The following is a 27,310-nucleotide window of genomic DNA, read 5'->3' on the forward strand; positions in this document are numbered from 1 at the left end:
ATGCTGAAGACACAACATTGAGTCAAGTGACATGCAAGATACATTACTCTCTTGCACTGTTCAAGGCTTTGTGTACATGCCTTTGTGTGACGTTACCATTCATCATTGCTGTTTGTATTTCTAAAAATAAAATGTTTCCCCAAGAAAATTACCTAATCTGCTGGATAGCTGGTGTGACACTGACTGGACATGAAAAGAGGGAAGGCCCCAGGTTCTATTTCTCAGTCCCCTGTCCAATCAGTAGTAGGGAAGTTAAAACATTGAGTTGCCTAAATCTAATAGATTTGCCGAGGCTTTGAGACTCCTATTCAGGTGAGTGTTGGCTCCATTTCTATCAATGAGTGAACGTTCTCAGTGATGGAGAGGGATAGGGAAGAGTTGGTCTGCACCTCAAAGCTAACAGCATGTAATCTGTGACAAAACATAGCTACGATACCTTCCATGGAACTTCCATGTGGTTGGGCTAATCTCAAACTCCTGCTGTAAAGATAAGGTCTTGATACAATTAATCGGTTTTTTTTTTCTGTGAACAGGGATATCCTGAAGGTGTCAAAGAACATGCAAAAGGAAAGAGAGAGTCTACTGAGACAACTAGAACTTCTCAGGTGATTGATGGCAGGAGTCTAAAAGACGTAGCACAAACCTTGAATGTTGTTTTTTCAAAAGATACAATTTTAATTGCATAATGTTTTACTCTTGTGATAAAGAAGCTGTTTGATAGATAATATCTTTTGGGTCATTTTCTTGCTGCTCTAGACATTTTTCAACCTATGTATTAAATTTATCAAAATATTAATGGAAATGTTAACTTGATGTTCACCGTGTTGAACTCTTATCTGTTTTATGCATGGAAATGAAAGTAATGAAAGAAGTATTTCTCTTTCGTGGGGAAAATGGGAAATTGAAATAAGTAACCATTTAGCCCCTTATGTCTGTGTAGTTGTTCCATCATGTCATAGTTGATTTGTGTTTGAACTGAATGTATCTGTCTTTACTTCGTATCCATTTTGCTTGTATATTGTGGAAAATATGCCATCCTGTCACTGTGATGGAGTCTGTCCCAGTGGAGTCACCCTTTTGTCGCACTCACTGCAGGAGGATGGGCATGTGCTAGCACAGCAGCAAATGTACTGAAGCTGTATGATACTTAAAGCGCAGAATGATGCAGTAATAGTCAATGGCTCCACTACTTTGGATAGGGAGACTGTTACAATCACCCCCACTTCTCTCCATCCCCATAATAGATTAAACATGCCCTTTGAATAAGGGTTCCATCAAATAGTAATGGGTGCTTTTATAAATTAAAAACCCAAAGTGTTGAAGAGAGAAACGATTAACGTTTTGAATCCAGTAGTTATATTGAGCTCTAACTGTTAACTCTGCTTCTCTCTCAAAAGAAGCATCCTGCTGAGTTTCTCCAGCACTGTTTTTTTTGTATTACAGATTTGCAGCTTCCACAGTATTTTATTTTTTTTCTCTAGGGTGCTTCTATATGGCCAAAATCATAGAACCGTGTAACTCTGAAGATGTGAAGCTTTTAAGCGAGCACCATTGTAATGGATCTGAAATTAGGAGATCATCCCAGAATGGTGACTCAGGGAGTGACATTGAGTATTTGTAAACATTGGAGGGACTAACTATGTGGAGAAAGGCATGTATATGGCTGCTTAACTGCAAGTCGATCCTTTTTGATCCTCTTTTTTTTTTTTCCCCCAATCAGGGAGATGAACAAGAAACTCCGAGATGAAAGGGATGCCTATGAAGCCAAGAAGCTGGTTAGTCTCAAAAAGCGACTTGTAATGCAGAGACGTGACAATTGCTGCTGCTGCTGCTGTTGCTGTGGCTGCTCTCCTGTGGGACCACGCTGTACTCCCTGGGGCCACTGTAAACCAGCGCAGCCAAACTCCACGCCTGTCCAGCTGTATCATTATGTGGGTGCTAAAGAGCAGGATGGATAAATACCAAGCCATTTAGTTTGCACAGTGTTGGTTACTTTCAGAGTGGGTTAAATCTGCTTTAACTCAAAGGAGTGAATCTCACTTGGAAAAATGTCAGGTCACCTTTTAAGATGGCTTCATTTTTCATGAATGTAAGCACATTATTTGCACTTGCTGATAGAAATTAGATTCTCCGTAGTCACAAGGATTGATAGTTATCAGTTGCAATGTGCAGCAAGGAACTGATCATAATATGACATCTTTGGCTAGAACAAATTTATTCATGGATTGTGTAGCCTTTTTCTATCTATACACTAATTTTGATGGAAAGCTACACCTTTAAGATGTATTTTTGTATGTCCGTAATTGTATGAAAGAAATAGTTATAGCATCTGTTACTTGAATATTTTGCAATGAGGCCAATTAGTTACCAAAAGTTTCAGCCGCTGCTACATCTTATAAACACAGTTTATAAACAGAGGTTGCTAATATGCTCAGCTATCACAAGTCCAGTTGGCGGCATGGAGTTAAATATAGGTGTGTTGATATTTGTTAAGTATGTTAACATAGAGGATGGAAGTTTTTACATGTATGTGTGTGTATATATACATAGATATCACAACTGTTTATCAAGTGTTTCAAGAAACCAAAAGCTGCTGTACTGATGGATGTAGTTATATGTTGTTACCAGTAGTGTTTCTGTGGCTGTTTATACTTGGATGTTTTGGACATGTTGGGTAACCTAGAAGATTTTTTTTTTTTCTCTCTATAATTAGGGACCAATAAATCAGTTTTCATTTTCACCAGCAGATTCCTGGATAGGACAGTTTAAACTGATTTCCTCTCAGACAATGGGCGCTTTCCTTTTGTTTCGATCTCCTTTCCTGTTGAAGTTTTTCTCTTGTTCTCCACAGACAATGTAAATTTTGGAGGCCTCTGTACATCACCTCGTGCTGTCCCTATGCATCTTGCACACTGCGTTGCCTGTGCTAAACTGTGAGCTTTGTACGTGGGTGACCAGTTATGAGACTGTCCCACATTTGTCTGCATCCTGTACAAAACTCTCCCTGTAGATCATTTGCTTCGTGTTTCCATTTTGGTCCTGAAATGAGTTTGCGAAACTCTGGACTCCAGGCTGGTGATGGAGAGAGTCTCCTTCTTTGCTGTTGCCTTCAGGTCTTTGTGACTGGGATATGGGCTCAGTGAGATTGAGGAGAAGGCATTGGGGCACCACAAACTGAGGCTGTGAGGGAGAAACAGCAATGGTGTGAGCAAGCCCAGCCAGGGAGCAGCAGCAAGACTGGAACTGGACCAGAATGGAGAGAGAATAGGACTACAGGAAAGGTGACTGCCCCTTGAGAGCAAGGGACCCCTATCTTCCAACCAAAGATTTTTCAGAGGTAGACAAAATATCACTTTTTGATGTCGCAGCTTTATACCAAATGTGAAAACATGATGACTCATTGTGCACAATAGACGTTTCCTTGCAACAAAAGACCAGTTCTTCTTCCGACATTGCTCAAAGTTGATCGTGTAGACAGACAAAAGCCAAGCAAATTGTCATAAATGTCAATCGCAAGTTGGCTATATCAGACTTGATATGAGGACTGGGCCTCAAAGAAGATAGCTAGCATTTGGTCATTCAGTGGTCATTTTGTTTTTCAGTGGTCTTTTATTCCCCTCAATTTTTAGCATTTTAATTTCCATGCACATCCTGACAATTTCCAGAAGGAGAGAAACACAAGATGGTGCTGGTGGTATTACATTAGCATGGATAGAGTATTGGTTAACAAATAGAAGGCAGAAAGTTGAGGTACGGGAGTCATTTTCAGGATAGAATTAGAACCCCTATGGTGTGTAAACAGGCCCTTTGGCCCAACAAGTCCACACCAACCCTCCAAAGAGTAACCCATCCCCCTACCCTATATTTACCCTTGACTAATAACCTACACTATGGACAATTTAGCATAGCCAATTCACCTAACCTGCACATCTTTGGATTGTGGAAGGAAACTGGAGCACCCGGAGAAAACCCATGCAGACACTGGGAGAATGTACAAACTCCACACAGACAGTCGCCCGAAGCTAGAATTGAACCCGGGTCCCTGGCGCCATGAGGCAGCAGTGCTAACCACTGAGGCAGTGTGCTGCCCACGAATAGCAATGTTTAACACCGGCATCAGTGCTGGGGCTACAATTGTGTGCAATTTTTGTTCATACTCAGATGAGGAAAATGAATGTACTAGCCAGGTTTCTGGAATACACAAACATGGATGGGAAGTCAAGTGGTAGGTTGGCAGAGTTTGTAGAGGCCTATAGACTGGTTAAGCAAGTGGGCAAAAATGTGGGAAAATGGATTGTTGTGCACTTATGCAGGAAGAATAGCAGAGCTGAGTATTATTTAAATGGTGAAGGACTGTCAAAAGCTACAGAAACTGGAGTTGGAAGTCCTCGACAATAAAACACCAAAAGCTACCATCCAGTCCAGCAGGTAATCGGGACGGTAAATGAAATTTTGATGTTTATTTCAAAGGGAATGGAGTGTACAATAGGGTTGTTTTTTGTTTTCTTTTTGCTGAAACTACTCAAGGCACTGCACAGACCACAACCAGAATACAATTTGTTTTGGCCCTGTCTCTATGGAAAGTTACACTGGCATTGGAGGCTGATGAGAAAGTTCACTAGGCTGATACTCAGCTCAGAGGACCTGTCTTAAGAGGAGAGGTTGAGTAAAATGAACTTGTTGGAGTTTAGAAGAATGACAAGGCAACTTTGTTGAAAGATACAAAGTGCCTTAGGAGACTTCCCAGGGTAGGTGCAGAGAGATTGTTGCCTCTTGTGGCTGAATCTAGGACTAGATGGTATAATCTGAGTAAGAGACCACACATTTAAGATAGAGATAAAGAGGAATTTAATCTCTGAGGGTAGTGAATTGTGGAATTCTTTACCGCAGAGGGCTGTTGATGTTGGGTCTTTAAGGGTATTCAGGGCTGTCATAGACAAACATTTTAATGAGGAAAGGAGTCCAGGCTTATGGGGAGAAGGGAGGAAAGTGGTTCTCAGATCAGCCATGATCTCAATGAATGGCAGAACCAACTCTATGGGCTGAATGGCCTACCTTAGCTCTTATGTCTTCTGGCTTTTTTTTTGAATACTGATTGATTGATTGGATTTTGGATTCTTTGGCAAAGTTAGAGTCTGGCTTCATATACATTGTTGCACCTTTGTTGACCATGCAGAGCAATGACCAGGTTCAATATGGCTGAATTTGCTCAAGTGGCTTGCTCAGAATATTTTGAGGACCCTGAATTGAAACTGTCCAAAAAAAGTTCTTTGCCATCTCTGAAAGTGCTCGACGAGCAAGTTCATGTATAAGTTCATCCTTTTATGTACATAAGGGAACTGTTCCACAGCTGTATGTGTAGATTTTAATAAGAAATATTGGAAAATGACTTCACTTAAAATATCTCCATTCCTACTCTGGGGGTGAAATGAATGCTGTATAAATTCATTGCTCACTGTCTTGAAACTGGATTTTTTTTGCAACTTCAGATCTAGGAGCTACGTTACAAGGATATTTCCTCATCTTTTGAGATGGGGGAAGCAATTATTTCTTTAATTTGCCTCAGGTCACTTTCTATTTCTCGAGAGGTCTCTTGCAAACAATTAATTCTTAATGTGTTGCATATAATTTACATTATTAGCCTTTAGATTCTTCGGTAGAAATGATTTGAATAACTTGTAGATTCAATCTCTAGCAATTAAGATTTCTGCAAGGAATTGTTTGATTGACAACAGACCAATGGGAAGGAAGAATATCACCTCAGAATTCTATCTTTTTAAGAAACTTGGTTGTACAGCCTGCCATTTGGTGATTTCTCTCTGATCTCATTGTGATCTGTCATAGAGTCATTAAGTAATACAGCATGGAAACAAACCCTTCGATCCAACCAGTCCATGCTGAACATAATTCCAAACTAAACCGGCCCCCACCTGCCTGGTCCTGGCCCATATCTCTTCAAACCTTGTTGCCAACATCATTCTCAATTATTGTTTGTGTAGAGAGGAAAACAAATAGTTAACTATTTTAATCTTTGGTGCTTTTTTCCCCCCTGTGCACATTAAACTGTAGTTGTGTATAACCCTGCACTTTTTTCCCCTGAGGTTCAGTATTAATAATGGAATATTGATAGGTTTCTTCTAGTGTATTTGTGCTGTCTATGTACTGATTCTTATGAACTGTAGCTGTGTCACAATCGGAGCAGTGTGAACGCTGTATACATACAACACTGAGCTCTCTGCCTGGCGAGTTACAATAGGAATGTTCTAAGGGAGTATCTACACTCCTGACATGCTTCAGTTAAGTTTTAGAAAGTGCATAGGAGATGCAGGGTACCAACTGAGAACCATTGTTTATAAATCATGTTTGACTCAGCATGATATTTGCATTATGTGGTACCAAACCCTAGGCAAGAAGGGAGGTTTGATCTCTCGCTCTCGCGCTTTCGCTCTCGCTCTCTCTCTCTCGTCACTGCTTTTTAGTTCTCTTCTGCATACAATCCTTTCTCCAATTCTACTTAAAACTCAGATTAGAATATTTTATTTGTGATATCTTCTATATTTAAAATTCTAGATTGCTACTTTATCCTGACCAGCTCCAGTACAACCTCGATTATCCGAACAAGATCTCACGGTCCCAGTGCTTAGGTAAACCACATTATCCGAACAGTTGATCTGAACAAAATACTTTCCACCTGGGTTGTTTGGATAATTGAGGGTGCCCTGTACAACACCTCACCCTTTCTAGTCCTTTTAGAGAGAGCAAGTTTAGCAACTTTGACCCTCATGATCAAATTATGGTATATTAAAATATTCCTAACATCTGATACAATAGACATTTTGGGGTGGTGAAATGATTAGTTCAAGATCAAATATATGATAAATTAAACTTATTATATAATTCAGACAAAAAGTTATAAATGTGTAGTCATGCACAATATTAAAAATATATTGAATCATTTAATTGCAGAAAATGCCAAATTGTTAGAGTGCTAAAGTATGACATAACGTGTAAATATTTTGATGAAGAAATTATAAATGAATACTGCTATGTATAAGATTATTTGAGGGAATCCCCAACACACTGGTCTTTTGATAATAAAGTTTTATGATGTGAACAAACTTTGCAATATTTGTTTTAATTTGCAACATTTCTAGCACAGCTTTCGTCTGACACTAATAAAGGAATGAAATGTTTCCAATCAAATGCTGAGATAAACAATGACAATTTGCATTTATCTATCACCTCTGATATAGTAGGTCAGGAACTTGCATGAGTGTTAGGCAAGTTTCTGCCAGATGAGGTATTTAAATGAGAGAAATGCTTTAAGGAAGCATTTTTCAAAAATCAGGTAATCCATAAAATAATGACCAACCTAATAAGCCATGGAACAGCATCCATTTACTATTGAGGGGTAATTTTCTAGTATTGTGCTCATGGTCTTTGTCTCTGTTCTTGCCATTTAAACTAATGGCTAGATTTAATTGCATGCAGGACATAGCCATTTTTCCTAATGGTACTTTGAACAGGCACATTTCCCCATAGATGGTATGAAGTCAGCACATTAAGCCTGATTTTAATGTTGTGCACCAATGAGTGGACTTTGTAAGATTTTAAATCGGGCTCATTTGTTCTGAAACGTCAGAAACATGTTACAGGCTGATATTGGATTCAGGCGATTAATATATCAGATAATAGACAGTCATGACTGAATAGTCAAAGGGAATCTAGGGTCATTGTTAGAAACAGCATGTTGGTTTCCAATAAGTTGCAAATGTTTCCAAGAAAATTCAAGGTGGAGAGATTATGTTGGGGATGATCATTGACTCTTAGGAAGTCAAATTAAATTTGAATGTAGTGTGAATAAACTTGGAAATTTTTACTGTCCCTATCTTTAGGTGTTTTAGCATGAACTGGTTAAAAGAAATGAGTGCTTTTTAATGCATTGGCGTATCAGCTTGAAGCATTAACTCTCCTCCTTCCACAGATACTTCCTGACTTGCTGAGCTTTTCCAAAATTTCATGTGTGTATTTCAAATTTCCAGCAAGTGCAATATTTTACGATTGTATCCTCTAATTCCTTGCTCTTGAAGTGGACAGATCAAACTCTTGATCATCAGTTTTTTACAACTGTTTTACCCAGCACTGGACCAAGTTTGTTCTGATTTTTGTGTTTCTATATATGTTTGGCTGTTGTCATTTGCTGAACATTGCTCAGAGGCACTTTTTTTTTTAAAACCAAAAAAAGGTCTACCCAAACTATCCAGATGTAATTGCATGATACTACCAGAGTCCAGAAGACCGAACACTGAATAAATTATCTGCTTTAAACTGATGTGAACAGTTGGTTTACAGTTTCCACCTCTTTGAAAATACCAGCATTAAATCTTCGCACTCTCTGATCACCATGACTTTCCTTAAGTATAGCAGTCTTCCTGTATATTTTCACTGGGATTTGGAAATGAAGGGTGTCGATTTGAATTATGTAAAGCTTCGCCATGAAACTGAACTGTACTGAAGACATTATTGGGACACAGGATTCTCTGATTTCCTTTCTTTTAATATTCACTTCATTCCTGCCGAAATCTGGTCTGGAATCTCTTTCATACCAGAAATATTTTGACCTATTGAGACGTAGTGAAAAGTGTTCACTGTAACCTGCCTTGCGAATAGGAAATTTTTCCCTTTTTGGTATCTGGTTGAAGAAGGAATGGTGTCACAGACACTGGGAAACTGCAAGCCTTTTCATTCCAATTGTTTAAAAGGTTGCATAACTTTAATAATGACCAGTGAAATAGTGGCATTTCGAAGCAGGGTATTCATATACTTTGTCAGGATTTACACCCTTGTGTTTTTTTTTAAAAAGTAGTTCATGGATGAGGGCATCGTTGGCCAGGCCAGTATTTATTGCCGATCCCTGATTGCCCAGAGGACAGTTAAGAGTCAACCACATTTGTGGGTCTGGAATCACAGGTAGGCCAGCCCAAGTAAGGATGGCATTTTCCCTCCCTAAAAGACATTACTGATGGGTTTCTCCAAAAATCCACAATGGATTCATGGTCATCATTAGATTCTTAATTCCAGATTTGTTTGTTTTAAATTAAATTCAAATTTCACCATCTGTGGTGGGATTTGAACTTGGTTGTCCAGAACATTACTTAGGTCTCTGGATTAACATTTCAGTGATTATTACCACTAGGCCATCACTTCCCTCACCCCCATTATTCTGTCATTTCAAATTGGCAAAGCCACTTGCTAGACAACAATTTGCAGGTATTGGTGCCACTTCAGGCCAGGCTATGTGACATTCTAAGTCTTTTTTTTAATAATAGTTCCAGTGGCACAAAACCTTGCTGCAATGATCAATACAGAAAAAGTAAGGAGGAGGTGATTGATTGGCAGAAAGACTGAGAGCCTTTGGGATGCTGAGGATGATTTTGCTTTTTTTTTTGGTTTTGTTAAAATACATTATTGTCTATTGAGAATATTTAATGTTAATTCTTTTACCATCACAGATTAATTGTGGCGGACTTGTTTTCACTTTCAGACTTCTCCCAGCAAAAAGCCTCTGTTGAAGAGAGGTTCAGTGATAGGGAATTACCTGGTGGAAGACAAACCAGTCAAACGGTTAGACCTGTGCCAATGCAAATATAAGTGCATGCAATGAATTGTCCGGTATTGATGCAGTTACTTTTTTTGTTTTTTAGAGTTGCTGCTACTTCATCCATGGTATTGCATGAGATCTTCATATAATTGCCTGCATCATGAACATTTCCATGTGTGGCACTGCTGTTTCTACAAGGCTTTGTGCTTACTGATTCATGTAGCCAAGATGTTAAAATTGTAGACCATGTAACATCCTTCACTAGAAACAAATTATAAATTTTTGAGAAGTGGGAAAATCACTCCCCTTGATGTATGATATTCCTTTGGCACTAATGCTGCCCAGTATGTTGCACATGGACATAGTCGTATATAGGTCCAAACCCAGAGTAGACTAACACAACCAGATACAGAACTCCGTAGTGCACTCTGGGAGAAATGTAGATGGAAGGATATTTTGGAACCGTGTGACCTTAGTTTGTTCTCCAGTGCTTTCACAGACTGCAGAGATAGAGTACAGCCTATACCCTAAGTTGCCCATTTATTTTCTCTGTTGTGAAATGGCACTTGGTGACATGAGGAAACTTTTGTGGGGAAGTGATGTGTGGCAGTAAGTGCCTTCTGAGGAGCTGAGAGAGAGAATGTGCATGTTGCCTCACAGAGCTGTGAGGAAGATGAGGGTATACTGGCTATTTGGATCTCTGAAACAGTAATAGACAGTTCGACCCTCCAAGCTTGCTCCATTTCTCTTGTTGCCTCAAATTCATGGCCTTTGGAGGAAGAAATGTCAGATCCTCCTTCATCTTGTGTGAAAAGGTGGTTGGAGAAGTTTTCTCCTAAATGGTCTAACTCTAATTTTAAGATCATACCCCGGCATTCCTATCACCATCTGAGGAAATAATTTAACCACTGTATTAACGACATCTCAAAAGTCAGTCAGATTAGCCAGGCATGAGTGCAGAACCTTCTAACAAAGCCTCTGTCCCACTCCCTTCTTTTGACCAACCTCCTATCTACTCACATTCTCAGTTGCTCTATCCTCTAAAACAAAAGCAGTGATTCTTTTCTTCAAACGGACATCAAGATGAGTTCAAAACAGTGGTTAATATTTCAGATGTGATTCTTTGTCAAGTCTTAGAACTCTTCTTGACGCTGTTAGTACACCACCATTGCTTCTTTGGTTCAGATTCAGGCCGGACTAGATGAAGTGAACATTAGTTAGGGTTTCTATATGAAAAATGAAACTAATTTTGGATAACCCACTGCACGTCTGGTATGTCTAGGAACATGGTACAGAATTACTCAACGTTAAGCACAAGCTGGATTATATTGGCAACGTGGCTCTGAAAAAGTCAAGGAATGTCTTATTAGTAGATTAAGGATTGCTTTTGTGTAGGTAAAAAAATGAAGTAGACTGAGGTACTGTAGAATCTATCTGACTTTGGAGATTTTCAAGAAGACTTCAAGTTCCACGGAAGGGTTTATATTCATCAGTCATAAGATCTTAAGACAACTTGAAGTGCCAATTGACTAGTACAGGATAGAACTTCATTCCCGAGTTAAACTTTTGAACATTGGAAGGTTGTGGTAATTCTGCCAGATTGTTTAGATTCCATAGGCTCTTAGATATTCAGAACAATTTGATTTCTGGCCAGTTCTTAAAATGGTTCATGCGGCATCACTGAAACATTAAAATATTCTCATCCAATGTGTCTGCGAAATGGATTGGGCATACTGTGTGTTGGGTTAGTACCCTCCGGACACCTAATCCTGATTTATAAACAGAATTAACTAAATTTCTTTCTTTCTTCCCTCCCAAACAATCATGGTCTGGATATTTTTTTATCTTGACTACAAAGAAAAAGTGGAAAATCTAGCTGCTGGATTCCTGTTCAGTGCTTGGCTCTGCTCTGCTTTGACATCAGACTTGCATATGAAAAAAGGGTCTTTATCTTATTCCGGAATGGCACATAACACTTCCTTAGCCTTCTCATTGTACTCATTGGATTGTAAGTTCTGCTCGTTATGTAGAATCACAGACAACATGATATTGGCTGAGCCTGGTAACATGGCCAAACCTGATTCTTACACTGGAGCAATAGCAATTGTCTGCACAGGTATACTGAGCCAAGACCACCAATGTAGCAGCTTTATTCAGCATTTATGATGTTAATTAGGTATCTAACAGTGCTTTTTTTATTTATTTGGAGAAGGTTTGTAGCTCAGGTTGAGGTTCTGGGTGTCAGTTTGCTTGCTGAGCTGGAGGATTTGTTTTCAGACATTTCATCACCATATGAGGTAACGTCATCAGTGAGCCTCCAGTGAAGCACTGGTGGTATGGCCCGCTTTTTATTTATATGTTCAGGTTTCCTTGGGTTGGTAAGGTCATTTGGTGTGATGATGTCAGTTCCTGTTCTCTTTCTAAGGGGGTGGTAAATAGGATCCAAGTCAGTGTGTTTGTTGATAGCGTTCCGGTTAAAGTGCCATGCTTCTAGGAACTCTCACACATGCCTCATGATGCCAAAAGGTCTGAGTAGTCTGGCAGATGCCTTTGATGTAGGGGAGAGTGGCTATGGTTTCTGAATGTGTTTTGTCTGCTTGTTGGGGTTTGTTGTTGAGAAATCTGCAGAAATGACTGCCAGATTACTCCGATCTCTTGACATCATGGTAGCCCATAAGCTCATCAACACACTAAAACAGCAGTTAATGAACTTGAAAGACGTAATACAGACAACATGCAAAACTAATGTTATTTACAAAATACCTTGCAAGAACTGTAACAAACACTACATTGGACAAACTGGCAGAAAACTGGCCACCAGGATACATGGACATCAGGTAGCCACAAAATGACATGACCCACTCACTAGTATCTTTACATACTGATGAGGAAGGACACCACTTCGAGTGGGACAACACATCCATCTTCGGTCAAGCCAAACAGAGACACGTGCGAGAATTCCTAGAAGCTTGGCATTCCAAATAGAACTCTATCAACAAACACATTAACTTAGATCCCATTTATCACCCTCTGAGAAAAAGAACAGAAACTGACATCACAGGAAATGACATCACCAACCCAAGGAAACCTGAATACATAAATTAAAAAGTGAGCCATACCACCAGTGCTTCATTGGAGGCTCACTGATGTTACCTAGTATGGTGATGAAACGTCTGAAAACTAATCCTCCAGCTCAGCGAACAAACTTACACCTAGGTATCTAACAGCTAATTAGATGTACACTAGGAACCAAACTCAAAACTTGACTTGCCTTTGTATCTCAGTCAAGTTTGCAAGTGAGTGGAGTGCATGGTGAAAAATGTTTCATAAACACCACCAATGTGAACTTATCCTCCAGGTCTACCCACCCAAATGCTGTATTGCCTTTCTGGTGTTTTCCAGATTTAAATTGTCTTGAAACTCCCTCTCCACCTCAAATGTAATGAATGTACCCTCTTAAATCTCTGCTTTGTAATGTAAACGCAGGAGATGACCACTTTCTCTGCAGGAAATTTAGTCTTCGAAACATCCATGTAGTGGCTTTGTGATATGTTATAATTTCAAAGATTTGTGGCAGTTTATTAGCTTTTGCTTCTTAATTTTAACTTGGAGAAAAATAATCAATTGCAAATGCCTGAAACTTTTAGAGTCCTAGAGATGTACAGCACAGAAACAGACCCTTCGGTCCAACCCATCCATGCCGACCAGATATCCCAATCCAATCTAGTCCCACCTACCAGCACCTGGCCCATATCCCTCCAAATCCTTCCTACTCCTCTTAAATGTTGCAATTGTAGCAGCCTCCTCCACTTCCTCTGTCGGCTCATTCCATACACGTACCGCCATCTGTGTGAATATTGAAGTTAATTCAAAAATTGAGCTGTAATTTCGGTTTAAATGCAATGGCTCAAATATTCCACTTTCTCGGAAAATTTGGGTGCATCTCCATCATGACAGGTTCTGACTAAGTGAGTTCCAACCTCTGAGGTCACATTGTGGCTTCTTTGAGATCTGCCTGTAACTGGAATGGAGTTCTGCCTGGGTGGCCTATTGGGAGGCTCTTTGAATGCAAAGCATTAGTCACTCTCCCCTTCACTCCATTGCAACAGAGGCCAAGCAGGTGTTTTTGTGCAGCATGTCTCCAAGGTTTGCATGTGTTGACAGTGCACCGCAGCTATTTCCATAAATTTTAAATATATGTATATGTAGTCAACTCTTCCCTTCCTGACAGAAACTGTAGATGAGTTGGAAAATGTCTGTTTCCCATCTCTACCCAGCTGATTTAGACTCGAAACCAGGGGAAGGAAAGCACAAAATCCAGCCATGGTGTACTACTCCTTCCCTCGACAGCCCTTAAAATGTATGAGAAATTGAGGTCCAAGTATATAGGCTCAATGTCCTGCTCTCAATTGCATTACTGACTTAATTTTAAAACTGTTTGAATATCAGCAACAATATCAAACACAAGGTCCAAGGCCACATTCAGAAATTTGAGGTTTTTGTTTAATACAACTCTCAGCTGCTAGAATTTGGAAGTAACCAATCCAACTCTTGGCTCTGGAATGTCGCACTTTGCTATTTCAATGAGAGTTATTAATCCATTTAAAATAAATAAGTTCACCTCTTGTCTAAGTTGGGTATACTGTGAGGTAATTTGAGGTACCCCTTTGAACTTCCCCTCAGGTAACTGTGGTATTGAATCAGGTTTGGTTTTGTAACCTCCACTTCCCATGCACTTGGGGTTACTTTTGCTACTGCTTATTGAAACAAGCTGCAATGATGCACATCTCTTTCCTTTCAAAGTACTTTCAGCTTTCCATAGGCTTTTGATGAAAAGTACTGCTGTCAAACCACCCTGAGCCTTGGATGTATCATTGTAAAACAGAAATTTACATGCCTGGCATTAGCAAGTAATTGTTCAGATGAAAATGTTTTAAATTGGTAGGGTGACCAGACATCAAGATTTTCATTGGGTGACCCAGAATACCCAAGCATTTCTGACAACTAGGTTCAAACGTTCCAATTTTTACCACCTTCCATTTTTTTGTACAAACAAATTTGGGTCTGAGGTGTGGCAGGAAAAGTCTATTAAGTTTCTCACTTGTTCTTGTACACACCCGTCATGTCATGTTGCCACAAAAAGTTGAGAATTTCTTTGGAGACCCAACAGGGTGGTCCAGGAAGAAGGCACTTTGTTGTTCCCCCGCATCACCCTGTTGAATCTCCAAGAAAATTGTCACAATCTTTGTGGCACCAACAGTTTCAACGCTGATGACTTCTTTTCAAGTGATCCACAGAGGAGAAAGTGAGGACTGCAGATGCTAGAGAGTCTGAGTCAAACAGTGGCACGGAAAAAATACAGCAGGAGAGTTGACGGTCCAGATGAAGGGCTTATGCCCGAAATGTTGAATCTCTTGCTCCTTTGATGCTGTCTTTTTCCAGCACCATCCTTTTCGACAAATGATTTCCAGAGTAGAGTTGTCCATTGTGACTGGCAGATATTATCACATGTCCTCCCACCTTCAACTGAGCCTCCACCTGAGCTCTGCCATTGGACAACCAATATGTCAATCATCATAGAGCCCTTGTTCCCAAGGCTTTTCAGTGATTCCTGCTTTAGAATTTTGAAAATCTGGTCACCCTATAATTAGCAATGTTAATTTACTTGCATAGAATATGTTTTGATTTTTTTTTTGTGTGGTTGGAATTAATCGTCAGACTTATCCGTTTGATTTTGCTGTATTTATTTCTGTATTGGTGCCAAATGGACTTCTGCATAGACAGCTTGTTGCTGCAGATCAATCTCCCGTCTCCACCGAGGATGTGACTTTGGAGCCCAGCAAGAAGAACTGTCGATATTTCTCCAAGGAGACCGGCATAGGAGATTCTGGTGATGAAGACCTGCTTAGTCCAACGTTGACAGAACACCACAGCCCTCTAGAGGAAACTGCAGACTGCAGGGTAGGTGGACTACCTATGCACACCTCAGAAGAGGAAGAATTTGATGAGGCCCCACTTTCACCCAGAGGCCAGCCTATTGGCATAGAAACAGTGGTGAGTAGAGGCAGCTGTACTTTACAGGTTGGTCACTATTCTTAAATCTGCTTTTCTGGCAGCAACCCTAGCCCATAACAAACAATTGCCCCCGTCTGAGCTATAGGCTCAACTACAGTTTATTTTTTAAAAAAAAGAAAATTTGCTGAGAAAAGGGAAGCAGCAGTTGAAAACAATTAGGGATATATTACAATTTCACAATTTGCATTTAGTCTGTAGAGTTCTTAGTTTTAGCTAAGTGAATTTTTTAGTGTTGTAATCTTGTCCATTTGTAAGTACATCTGATGATAGTAGTTGGTTTATGGTATTTGAATAAACATAATATACAACTTAAATGTATTATTATGGCTTTCATCGGTTGTAGTTGCAATGGAAAGAAATTCATCAATTATGCACCCGGAATACTCACTATCTCTATCTCTCTCTCCCCTTAAATGAGGGAGAAACCATGAATGCCTACAAAGGATGCACCAGCAAGGCTTCCCTACTGCGCCTTCCATCATCTCACATACTGACACCACAGTGGATACTTTAGTGAGTTATAGTCCAGAGCACATCACTGCCATTTCTCTTCAAAGAATACACATTACAGGATGATGACAGCCAGAGACCAGGCATTGGTTTAGCCGCAGGTAGCAGAGAGCTGCATGGTGTCCGGATTAAGCACTTCATCTATATGCACAGGAGCAGGATTGCTGTGGGCACTGGGAACCTGAGATACAAGCTGCAGGACTACAACAACAGCCTCTGGAATGTTTGTGTCTGGTTGTCTTTATGGGCAGGGCAAGGGGAGCTGGCATGAAAAGTCAGATCCCGAACTCTGAGTCTGTGGGATATATGCACAAATTGGAAATCCATTGCTTTAGCCCCTGGGGTTTGCAGCCCCAAAGGCATTGGAAGGTGTTGGCTGTTCAGGGTGAAGGAAGCGCTTGACCTCCAAATGTCCCTTCATCACAAGGAGATATGGCAGTGCCAGTAGGCACCCAGGTGGAGGAGGAACCACATACAGGCCTCCAACATGTCCTCTCAGAACAATCCAGGGATTTTCACCTCCACCCTGTCTGCCACCCTGAGCACTGTGGGAGTTCAAGCCAGCAGAGTACACCTGCCTCTAGGCAGGACACACTCGCTTTGTCTGGGCCTTCTAGACACAAATATCCCTTGACCAAAACTCCAAATGCAATAGGCTCCAGTGTAGTCCAGGCTCCCTGCACCCAACTGTGTACCCCAGCACTACTTTCAGATGCTGTGGGAGGGAAAAAAGGGCAAATAATAGCTTAGGTGATACTTCATTATTAATACTTTCTCATATTTGTAAATATCTATTCACTTTTAGATCATAGCACCCCTACACTGTGGAAACAGGCCCTTCGGCCCAACTTTTCATCAGCTGTGTGTGCAAGTCTGTGTAGCTCCAACTGCAAGAACGAAGGTTCAGATGTGAGCCACCCTTGGTGCTTCATGAGATTTGATGAGCCAAATTGTCATGTGAGCAGCTCCTGAACCATGGGCAGGCTAAGGGAACATAGAATGTGCTTGCTACCTTGGCAATTGGTGTAAACCTTTTCCAGACTGCAGTAGATTGCTTGTGCATCACAGCCAATACTAGTTCCTGATGCTGCATGGTGTGGTCAGGAATGCTTGGGACCAGGATTCACATTACACAGTTGGTTAATGCCTCAGGTTTACTGCATGTAGTGTCCACCAGTACTGTAAAGGTGTCTGTGTGATGATATTTTCTTTGAAAGGCTTTCTCTTGCTCATGAGTGAAGCCTCCCTTCCTCACAGAATGAAACACTCATGCCTTCCCCTCCCCTTTATCTCACAGGTCCCTTTCCCCTTCCCAGCCCTGAAGAAGGGTCCTGCCCAAAACCTCGACTCTTGCTCCTCGGATGCTGCCTGACCTGCTGTGCTTTTTCCAGCACCACGTTTTATCAACTCTGACTCTCCAGCATCTGCTATCCTCACTTTCCCCTGTGTGGTAGCAGCCATTTTCAACTCCATTGCACACTTGATATTTTCATCACGATGAAATGAAACAGCGGATGCATTTCAGTGTCTCGGGCCCTTTGCCTTCTTCATTCTACTACCCCCAGCCTTGCCCCTCACACTGTCTCTGCCTATTCTAACCTTCTCGACACTGCTTCCACTTCCTCTTCACACGTGGTCTTCCTCTACTCCACACTCCTCCATCCACCTCCATTCATTTCTTCACTGCCAGATGTGTAAAGTAGATAACTCATCTTGGCCTCCTCCTGAGGTGCTCACCATTACAGATACCAACTTCAGCCAGTTTGATTCACTCCATGTGATATCGTACAATGGCTGAGTGTGACAGGACAGAGCATGGTCTCTAAAACCCAACAATAAGCTGGCTGTAATAATGATGTCTTGGTGCCACCCTCTAGCCAAGCTGTTCCAGTACAATGTTGCCATTTACCTGACAAAGTGGAAAAGCTGCCCAGGTATGTTCTGCCACCAAAAAGATGTCCTACTCCATCCAGTCAGCAACCTTCCGATGAGCCTACACTGGAAAGTCAGCCATGTGGTGGAAGGTGCCATTGACAATACTGTCAAGCAGCACTTCCTTAGCCATGATCTGTTCATTGATGTTCAGTCTGGGTTCTGCCATTACCATCCAGTCAGAAGGGGAGGGGAATGTGACCATGTTTTGTGGTGTTTGGCATCAAGAAACCTTTAAAAACTGAAGTCAATGGGTATCAGGGGACAATTCTCCACCATTTGGAGTCATAGCCAGCAACGTGTACCATGTTAGAAGTCAATCATTTCTGTCCTAGGACATATTGTTGGAGTTTCTCAGGGTGATGTTCTCGGTCCAGCTATCCTCAGTTGCTTCATGACAGCGCTCTAACGTAATGTGAGAAATTGAATGGTTTCTGATGTTCATTGTGCGACTATCAATGTTCAGCATCCTTCGCAAACACTCGGTGCCATCAGGCAACGAGAACTATACAACATTCAGGGCTGATAAGTGACAAGTAACTTTCATGCAGCACAAGTGCTAGTCAATGACCACCTCTAATGAGAGAATCCACGTCCCGTTCAATGGCATTGTCATTGTTGAATCCCCTACCATCAGCATGCTAAGAGTTACCATTGACTGGAGACTGCTCTGACCAGCCACATAAATACCATAGCTACAAGAACCGGACAGTAGTTGGCATTTCTGCAGTGAGTATTTCTCCTCCCAATTTCCAAAGCTATCTATCCCCAAGGCACAAGCTAGGAGTGTGACGGAATACTCTTCGCTTGTCTGGAAAATTGCAGATGCATCAATAATTGAAGTCCAAAACCTTTAGGAAAAAGCAATCTGCTTAATTAGTACCAAATTCACTAGCTTAAACGTTCATTCCCTTCATCATCAGCGCATAATATTTACAGAGTGTACCATTTGCAAGATACTTTGTAGCAACTCCGGAAAGCTTCTTTGACACACTCCTCAAACTCATAATCTCTGTCAACACCTCCTTTCTCTGATAAATGATATACTGATATGTCCTACCCTCTCTCTGTTGATCTCCACTCCTTGCTTCTTCTCAATTACTATCTCTTCAAATGTACCCGCTTCTCTGTACTAATACTTACTCCCCTCATCTCAAAACTCTTTCCACCTTTATTTATCCCCATTTCTCATTTCTCTTCTCCACTCATCTCATCTGCAGTCCTAATCTCTCTCTGCCTCTCCTCACCTTTTCCCTCTTAGAAATCATGTAGCCCTTCAGCTGATCAAGGCTGTTCTACTAAAAATGTACTACTACCTATACTAGTCCCATTTTCCAGCACTATGCCCATGACCTTGAATGTTATGACACTTCAAAAAGTACTTGGGTGAGCACTTAAAGGTTGTGAGGTATCCTGCCTCCCCGGAAGTGCATTTCAGATCCCCTGTCACTCTCTGGGTGAAAAGGAAATTCCTCAAGTCCCCTCCTGCCTTTAACTTTAAAGTTATGCACCCTTCTCCTTGACCATTCAACTAAGCTGCTTTCTGATTACCCTGCCCGTGCCCCTCTATCAGGTCCTCCTCAGCCTTCTCTTTCCAAAGAAACCAACCTAAGCTCAGTTTCAGTCTCTCTTCATGGCTGAAATGCAACATCCTGGTGACTCACCTTTGCACCATTTCCAGTGCAATCACATCCTTCCTAGAGTGCGGTGAACAGAACTGCACACAGTATTCCAGCTGTGGCCTAACCTAAGTTTCATACAGCTCCAAAATTCCTGCTCTTATAATCTATGCCACGACTGATAAAGGCAAGCATCCCATATACTGCCATAAGTATCTTATTAATCTATCATGCCACCTTCAGGGATCAGTGGGCAGGTACCCCAAGATCCCTCTGAGCTTTCTAGTGTCTTGCCACTCATTGAGTACTCCCTTGCCTTCTTCCAAAGTGCATCACCTCACAATTATCAGAAGTAAACTCCATCTGTCACTGATCTGCTCCTCCTGTAGCCTCACACCTTCCTCCTCATTGTCAACCACCCAGCCAATCTTATATACCATTAGCAAATGAACTCATCCATCACTCCCACATTCTAATCTGCATCATTTATCAATATTACAAACAGTAAGGGACACAGCATCCATCCCCGTGGTACCCCACTGTACACAGGGCTTGAATCACACAACCAGCCTTTGACCACTACCTTGTCTCCTATCGCTAAACCTATTTCAGATCCATCTTTCCAACTTACCCTGGATCCCATGTGCTTTAACAGTTTTTCCATGTGCGAGCTGTCAAAGGTCTTGGTGAAATCCTCAAACTATACCAACTGCCCCATCCTCATCCAAACACTCGGTCACCTCCTTGAAAAAATTCCACCAGATCCCTGCCCTCTGACAAACCTATGCAGACCATCCCATATCAAACCTTGCCTCTAAATGGAGAAAATTAATTTTCTCCTTTGCTGTTTTCCTGATTTAGTTTCCTTCGCTCTGATGTTAAGCTCACTGGTTTTGAGTTCTCTGGTCTATCTCTACAAAGTCTCGTCTGGATGTACTTCCACGAATCTCCTAATCTCTCGATTCGTCTCTCTGCCGCTTTTCACAGCTGTCACTTATCACTACTCCCCATTATCTCTGCTTCATTACAGCTACATTCACGTCTCCATTAAAATATTTTCACCTCGCCTTCCCTGGCCGGTCATCCCTTCACCTCACCTTGCCTGTCATTTCCATTCAACCTAATTTCTTCATCTGACCCCTATCCTGTCTTCTCCTTTCATCCCATCATGTAAGTCTTTTCCATTCATATCCACGCCTCTCCCCGCTATACCGTGTCTCGCCTATGCTCCAATATTGAGTGACATTCATTATATTTGAATTTTCAGCCTATGCAGCAGAGAACCAAATGAAGTGAGATGGAGTGATTAACGCATACTGCTTGAGCTGCATTTTTAGGCTAATAGCATTCACCATTATTAATCTTGAAATTCACAACAACCTCTAAGTGCATAAATCAAGGAATTGCTGCCCTGCTCCTTCAGAAATTTGTATGATTATTTTCTCTTGCTGACAGCCACACTATTAAAATACATTGATTTGTGTCAGATTGCTGTACTTATCTGATACATGAGGACTAAACTTGTGTCGAGAAATTAGGGTTTGTCCATTCCAGTGTTTTGGCTGAGAGGAACTTCCCATGTAAAAGCCAATGGGCAATCATTGAATGCTTGCAGTGCAAATCAAAGCATTCAGTCCATTGAGGCTGCACCAATCCTCTGAAACCTATCCCATCCATACCCCCCTCCCCACTTTATCTCTACAACCCCCCTCCCCACTTTATCTCTACAACCCCCGCATTTACCATAGCTAACCCACCCAGCCTGAACACTACAAGGCAATTTAGTATGGCCAATCTATCTAACCTACACACCTTTTGGACCATGGGAGGAGACCACAGCACTCAATAGAATCCCACATAGACCCTGGGAGAATGTGCAAACTCCACATCGACAGTCACCCAAGGCTGGGATTGAACCCAGATTCCTGGCAGCAGTGCTAAACACTGGACTACTGTGCCACCCTGTGGCATTCAATATCAGCTGAACCATAGCCCCATAGTTATGGGGAATGGATTGTTATTCTGTTTTTAATAAAGATCTCTGCAGCCATTTAACGTTATCTGAGTTGGACTTAAATTGGTATATTAATGTGAAATTATCAGAAGACACTTTCAAACTGTATGCTCTTTTATAGATATGTTAAGTCTTAATTTTGTTTTTAATAACACCATCTGGAACAATTGCATTTTAGTAATGACTTTTGCAAGGTTCTTTGGTTCATTGTACTGCTTGCTATGTTTCCTTTGGGCTTTCTCTCAATATTAAACTCAAAGTATTATTTTCACAACAGATTGCAGTTATAAATTACAATTTTCATGCGCGTTTACTATTGGACAACTGTGGCATTTAATTTTAAATTTTATTGATAGAGAGAAGATAGGAAAGCTAATAAAAATGTCCAGTAAAAGTTGGTGTTGTCAAAATGTACTAATATGAGTCTATCAAATAATGTGTAGGTTATCTGGGAATAATAATAGATGTCTATTCATCTATCAAAGTGTGGGGGAGCCTGGGATATGGAGCTGTGAAAAAGTGGGATATCTGGGAATAGGGGGGATGTGGATTGATGAAAGCTTGGTACCTGGAATGGATGGCAAATGGATCTATAGAAGAGTTTGGTATCTGGGAATGGGTGAGAGGTAGGTATATGAAAGAGTGCAGAACCTGGGACAGGTTTAAGAAAATAAGAGGACGTTAGATATGGGTATGTAGAAGTGAAGGATACTTGAATGTGTGGAATATAAGTTGAAAGAGGTAAACTGATACATTTTCTTTTGTACGTTTTTTTTAAATGCAGGAGTCTGAAGCATTGGGCTCTTCCCCTGATAGAATATTTAAAGTGGTGTTCGTTGGGAACTCTGGTGTTGGAAAGAGCTCATTTATCCATCAATTCTGCAATGACCGATTTCTCTCAGAAATTAATCCAACAATTGGTAAATATGAAACTTCTCACTGTACACTTAGAAAGAAGTCCCCTCCTTTAGCTTTTTTTTAATTTATGAAGGATCTGAACTATACTGGAGTCCTGTTCAAACATCAAATGTGACCTTCAGAAGTGACCATTCTTGATCTGTGACCCTCAATTCCACATAATTGAGGCTAACACTTGAGTTCAAAATTGAGGGAGTGTTTCAATTTGAAAGAGTCATCTCTCTGAGGTGACAATAAATAGAGGCCTTTATTTGCCCTTCCAAGAAGACAAAAAGGATCCCATGGCATTTTTCAAGGAAGAACTGGGAGGGGTTCCCTGGAGTTCTGATTAATATTTATTCCTTAAACCAACAAACAACTAGATTATCTAGTCAGCTTATTGTTTGTTTATATATATTTTTTTCCTCATTGGATGTTGTTCTTGGCTAAATCAGCATTTTTGGCTGTCCCTAAATGAGAAGGTGGTGGTGAGCTGCCTTCTTGAACTGCTGCTGTCTTTGTGGTGTACATACAAAGTGTTGTTGGGTAGGGAGTTTCAGTACTTTGACCCAACAAGGTAAAGGAACAGTGATATAATTCCAAGTCAGAAATGGCGTGCGTCTTGGAGGTAAACCTGATAGTGGTTATGTTTCCATGCAGCTGCTCCCTTGCCATTCTAGGTAGTAGAGGTCACAGGTTTGGAAGGTGCTGTTGGAGGAACCTTGCAGCCTGTAAGTGGTATACAGCTGCTGCCACTGTGTATGTGGATAGAGGGAGTGAATGCTGAAGGTAGTGATCAGGGTGCCAGTTAAACAGACTTCTTTGTCTTGAATTATGCCAAGCTTCTTGAATGTTTTTGGAGCTGCATTATTCCAGACAAGTGAGTATTCCTTCACATTCCTGATTTGTGCCTTAGATCATGTATGGATTTGAAGAGACAGGAAGTGAGTTATTTGCCATTGAATTCCCAGTCTCTGATCTGCTCTTGTAGTCACAGGATTTATATAGCTAGCCCAGTTCAGTTTCTGATGAATGGACACCTAAAGGTAGTGGGTGATTCAATGATGATAATGCCAATGAATATCAAGTGATGATGGTCATTTCCTGGCATGTGTGTGGTGCAAACATTACCCGTCATTTAACAGTCCAAGCCTGAACATTGTCCAGGTTTTGCTGTAAATTGATATGGTCTGCTTTACCATTTTTGGCATTATGAATGGTTCTGAACATTATACCATTATCAGTAAACATTCCCCCACTTCTGCTCTATGACAGAGCAAAAATTATTGATAAGGGTGCTGGAGATTACCCTGAGAAATCCTGTAGTGATGACCTGGGAATCTCCAACCACAGCTATCTTCCTTTATGTGGGATATGATTCCGACTATTAAGAGTTTTTCTTTGAATCCCATTGACTTCAGTTTTCCTCCTTGGTGCAATGCTCAGTCAAATGCTACTGCCTTGACGTTAAGAGCAACTGCTCTCTCCTTTCCTATTTGTAGGGCACTCTGCCATGATTCAACATCACAACTTCCAAAACGTAATTGGCTCTGAAGCATTGTTGGTTGGAAAAGGTGCTATATGATTGGAAATCATTGTTTTTTTTTCAGTTTTGTCTTGTGCTATGGTTGAGTTGGATTTCCCCTCTGAGGGACGCACTTTTCAGCCAATTAATCAGGAGTGGTAGCCCCTCCGGTATCAAAATAATGCTTCACAAATACTTCAGGCACATGTCAAAAATTCCTTCCACCTCCTTTTATATAATGGAGGTGTTCCACGTAAAAAGCAGAATGGAATCTTTGATGAACATGATGAACACTTGAATGCTGATGTTTGTTGTATGTGTAGACATCATCAACTTTAAGTGTAGCGATATACAGGGCCTACTTGGGTTAATCATGGCAGAGAAAAGCCTATTTTTTTGGTGTAACCAAGAGAGGCTCTTGTATTAACAAAAAGTAGTTTATTGCATGTTAGTGACTATTATAGGTTACATTAGACATTGTAACAGAGACCAAGAGGAGAACCTGGATGATAGGTTGTATTTTTTTCATATCCTAAGCTGTTCTTTCCACAAGTCCAAATGCCGTCCTCTTATTGTTGATATTTAAGGCCTGCTCGGTATTAACCACTTTGGACTCTTGCACTCCAGTACAATGGAATCCAATGGCATAGTTTCAGGCAAAAGCAGAATTTGCTGGAGGAACTCAGTAGATCTGGCAGCATGGTGGAGAGAAAGCATTCTGAGTCAAGTGATCTTTGTTTAAAATGGGCTACTGGTTGATAAATGTTGCCTGGTGGTGAATCAGAGCTGAAAATGTGTTGCTGGAAAAGCGCAGCAGGTCAGGCAGCATCCAAGGAACAGGAGAATCGACGTTTCGGGCATAAGCCCTTCTTCAGGAATGGTGGTGAGTCAGAGCTTACCTTTCGAATCAGACAGCAGTGGGTTCAAGTGCCAGCCTCAAAGTTTGGGCACAAAACCTAGGCAGACACTCCACTGCAATCCTTGGGGAATGTTGCATCATCATAGATGCTGGCTTTTAAATGAGACCTTAAATCATTCAGCCTTCCTGCCTTCTCAGTGGATATACAAGATCCCCCACAAATATGAACACTGTAGTTGACTATTAATTTGGAAGCAGACAGGAGGCACTGTCCCCAGGGATGTGTTCAATTAACGTTGAGATAGCCACAATGTACATCCCTGCCTCTGCATGCTCTTTTAGAAAGTCTGTGTTGTTATCCTGGGATTCAACTGAGAGCAGTAAACCTAAATAATCCATCTTAAGTTAATGAGATCAGTCTTGGAACAGTGTGCTGGGAAGTGTGGTTTTTTATGAACAACAAACAAAAATATGAAAATCATGTGCTGATCTGCTCATTGGGATCACTGGAGGTGACCTTGTATTCTTTGGTTTTATGTGTGCAGTTGAGGACTAGTTGAGGATTAGTTAAGTATAACCCCTGCAGAATAAAACAATCCATGAAGGAATATATTACATATACTCTATTAACATCTCTAATATAAGTGTTTGAGAGGATTAAATAGATTATCTATCCGACCCCCTGCCCTAATTCAGACTGTCTTCCTTAAGTTGGTGATTTCCTTACTTTGCTTCTCTTCTCTGTGCCCAAGGATGAATTATGAACTGATTGGGTGGTGATTTGAAAGGTCCACTTGTCACCCTGTCACTTCGAAATATTTTCCTTACTGCATGAACTCAGATTCTGCTTCATGTAAACTGATGGTATGGAAATTTCTCTCAGTTTGTCCAATGACATGAAGAAGTTGATATTAATCTAAGATTTGACTTGTTATAACTTCTGTCAATTGACTCTATTCTCTCCTCTAACTCAAAAGGTTGGGAATTTATTAATGAAACTTATCAACTTCAGTCCTTAATCCAGATTGACACTTGGGGCTGAATTTTCACTTTGGGAGTAGGAAACAGGAGCTGGAACTGTCTGCAGCTCCTGAACTGGACACTAGGGGGAATAATTACTCTTTGACTGATTTGTAGATGCTGGTGTTAGACTGGGGTGTACAAAGTTAAAAATCACGCAACACCAGGTTATAGTCCAACAGGTTTAATTGGAAGCACACTAGCTTTCGGAGCGAGGTTGTGTCCTCCACAACCACCTGATGAAGGAGCGGCGCTATGTGATCATGTGCTGATCTGATCCTGGTGCTATGTGATTTTTAACTCTTTGACTTCTGCGCTGCTTTGATTGCCACGGAGACAGGTGGGCTCCTGATTGAATTCAAGATGGCAGGTTGGGCCCTCAAAGCTGAAGGCTTTATCACAGAGTAGCTACCACCAACCATGAATGGTAAATAATTGCAAGGACTCTTCAAGACGGAAGCAGTCTTCCATTAGCTTTGTTTGAAATCATGGTAGTGTTACATGCAGAATGAAGTCAATTGGCCTATCACACTCTTCAAAGGAGCATCACTACCTAATACCAATTTCCTACTTCTTCTACATACCCCTACACACTATTTCTGTCCAAATAATTGTCCAATGCACTCTTGCATGTCTCAGTTGAGCCTGCCTCCTCCACACTTGCAGACAGTACATTCCATATCCCAACTGTCATGTTTGTTATTGTTGCAAATTTTTTTAAGCTTATGCCTTCTCGTTCTTATTCCTTCTGGGAGCATGAACAGTTTCTCTCTATACAATCCATTTGTCACTTTGAAAACCTCGATCAGGTTTCCTCTCATCCCTGTAAATCTTGTCATTCTTATAAATCACTTCTGCACTCTCTCCAATGCATTCACATCCTTCTTATAATGTGATACTCAGAATTATAAACAGTACTCCAGGTGCGATCTAACAAGTGTCTTACACGAGGTCAACATTATTTCCATTCTCAATTGCTCTGCGCCTCTGGTAACAAATTTGAGGATTTAATTAATAAAATATCAGAAAGCAGCAAGGCCAACACCGTGGAGTGGGATTGGGAACTGGAACTCTGTTTACAGGATGGCCTTTGGCAATACCTCCCCCTGGTCCATGCCACGCTTCAACTGGGTAGAGTAAGTTTAAAGTCCTGCCAGGATTGCTGCACCTAACCTGCCAATGGATTCCACTCCTTCAAAGTTGAACAACACTGTTTTCAGGTTGGAGTGTTGCCTCCCTGGTGCCAGAGTCAAGGATG

General features: G+C 41.0%; 1 protein-coding gene across 8 annotated transcripts in view; it reads left to right on the plus strand.

Annotated features, from left to right (window-relative positions):
- LOC122558104 (EF-hand calcium-binding domain-containing protein 4A-like) overlaps positions 1-27,310 on the plus strand; it is a 141,278-nt gene that overhangs the window by 95,791 nt on the left and 18,177 nt on the right. For all 8 annotated transcript variants that reach the window (XM_087996724.1, XM_087996720.1, XM_087996719.1 and 5 more), the window contains 5 exons: positions 534-605; positions 1,721-1,775; positions 9,545-9,624; positions 15,382-15,655; positions 22,536-22,671. In XM_087996724.1, the coding sequence (XP_087852850.1) occupies positions 534-605; positions 1,721-1,775; positions 9,545-9,624; positions 15,382-15,655; positions 22,536-22,671 (617 nt within the window). The remainder of the gene's footprint in view (positions 1-533; positions 606-1,720; positions 1,776-9,544; positions 9,625-15,381; positions 15,656-22,535; positions 22,672-27,310) is intronic.

This window comes from Chiloscyllium plagiosum, unplaced genomic scaffold, assembly GCF_037043375.1.
Source record: "Chiloscyllium plagiosum isolate Xiang-an unplaced genomic scaffold, Cpla_swu_hap1 HiC_scaffold_18, whole genome shotgun sequence".
NCBI classification, from domain to species: domain Eukaryota; kingdom Metazoa; phylum Chordata; class Chondrichthyes; order Orectolobiformes; family Hemiscylliidae; genus Chiloscyllium; species Chiloscyllium plagiosum.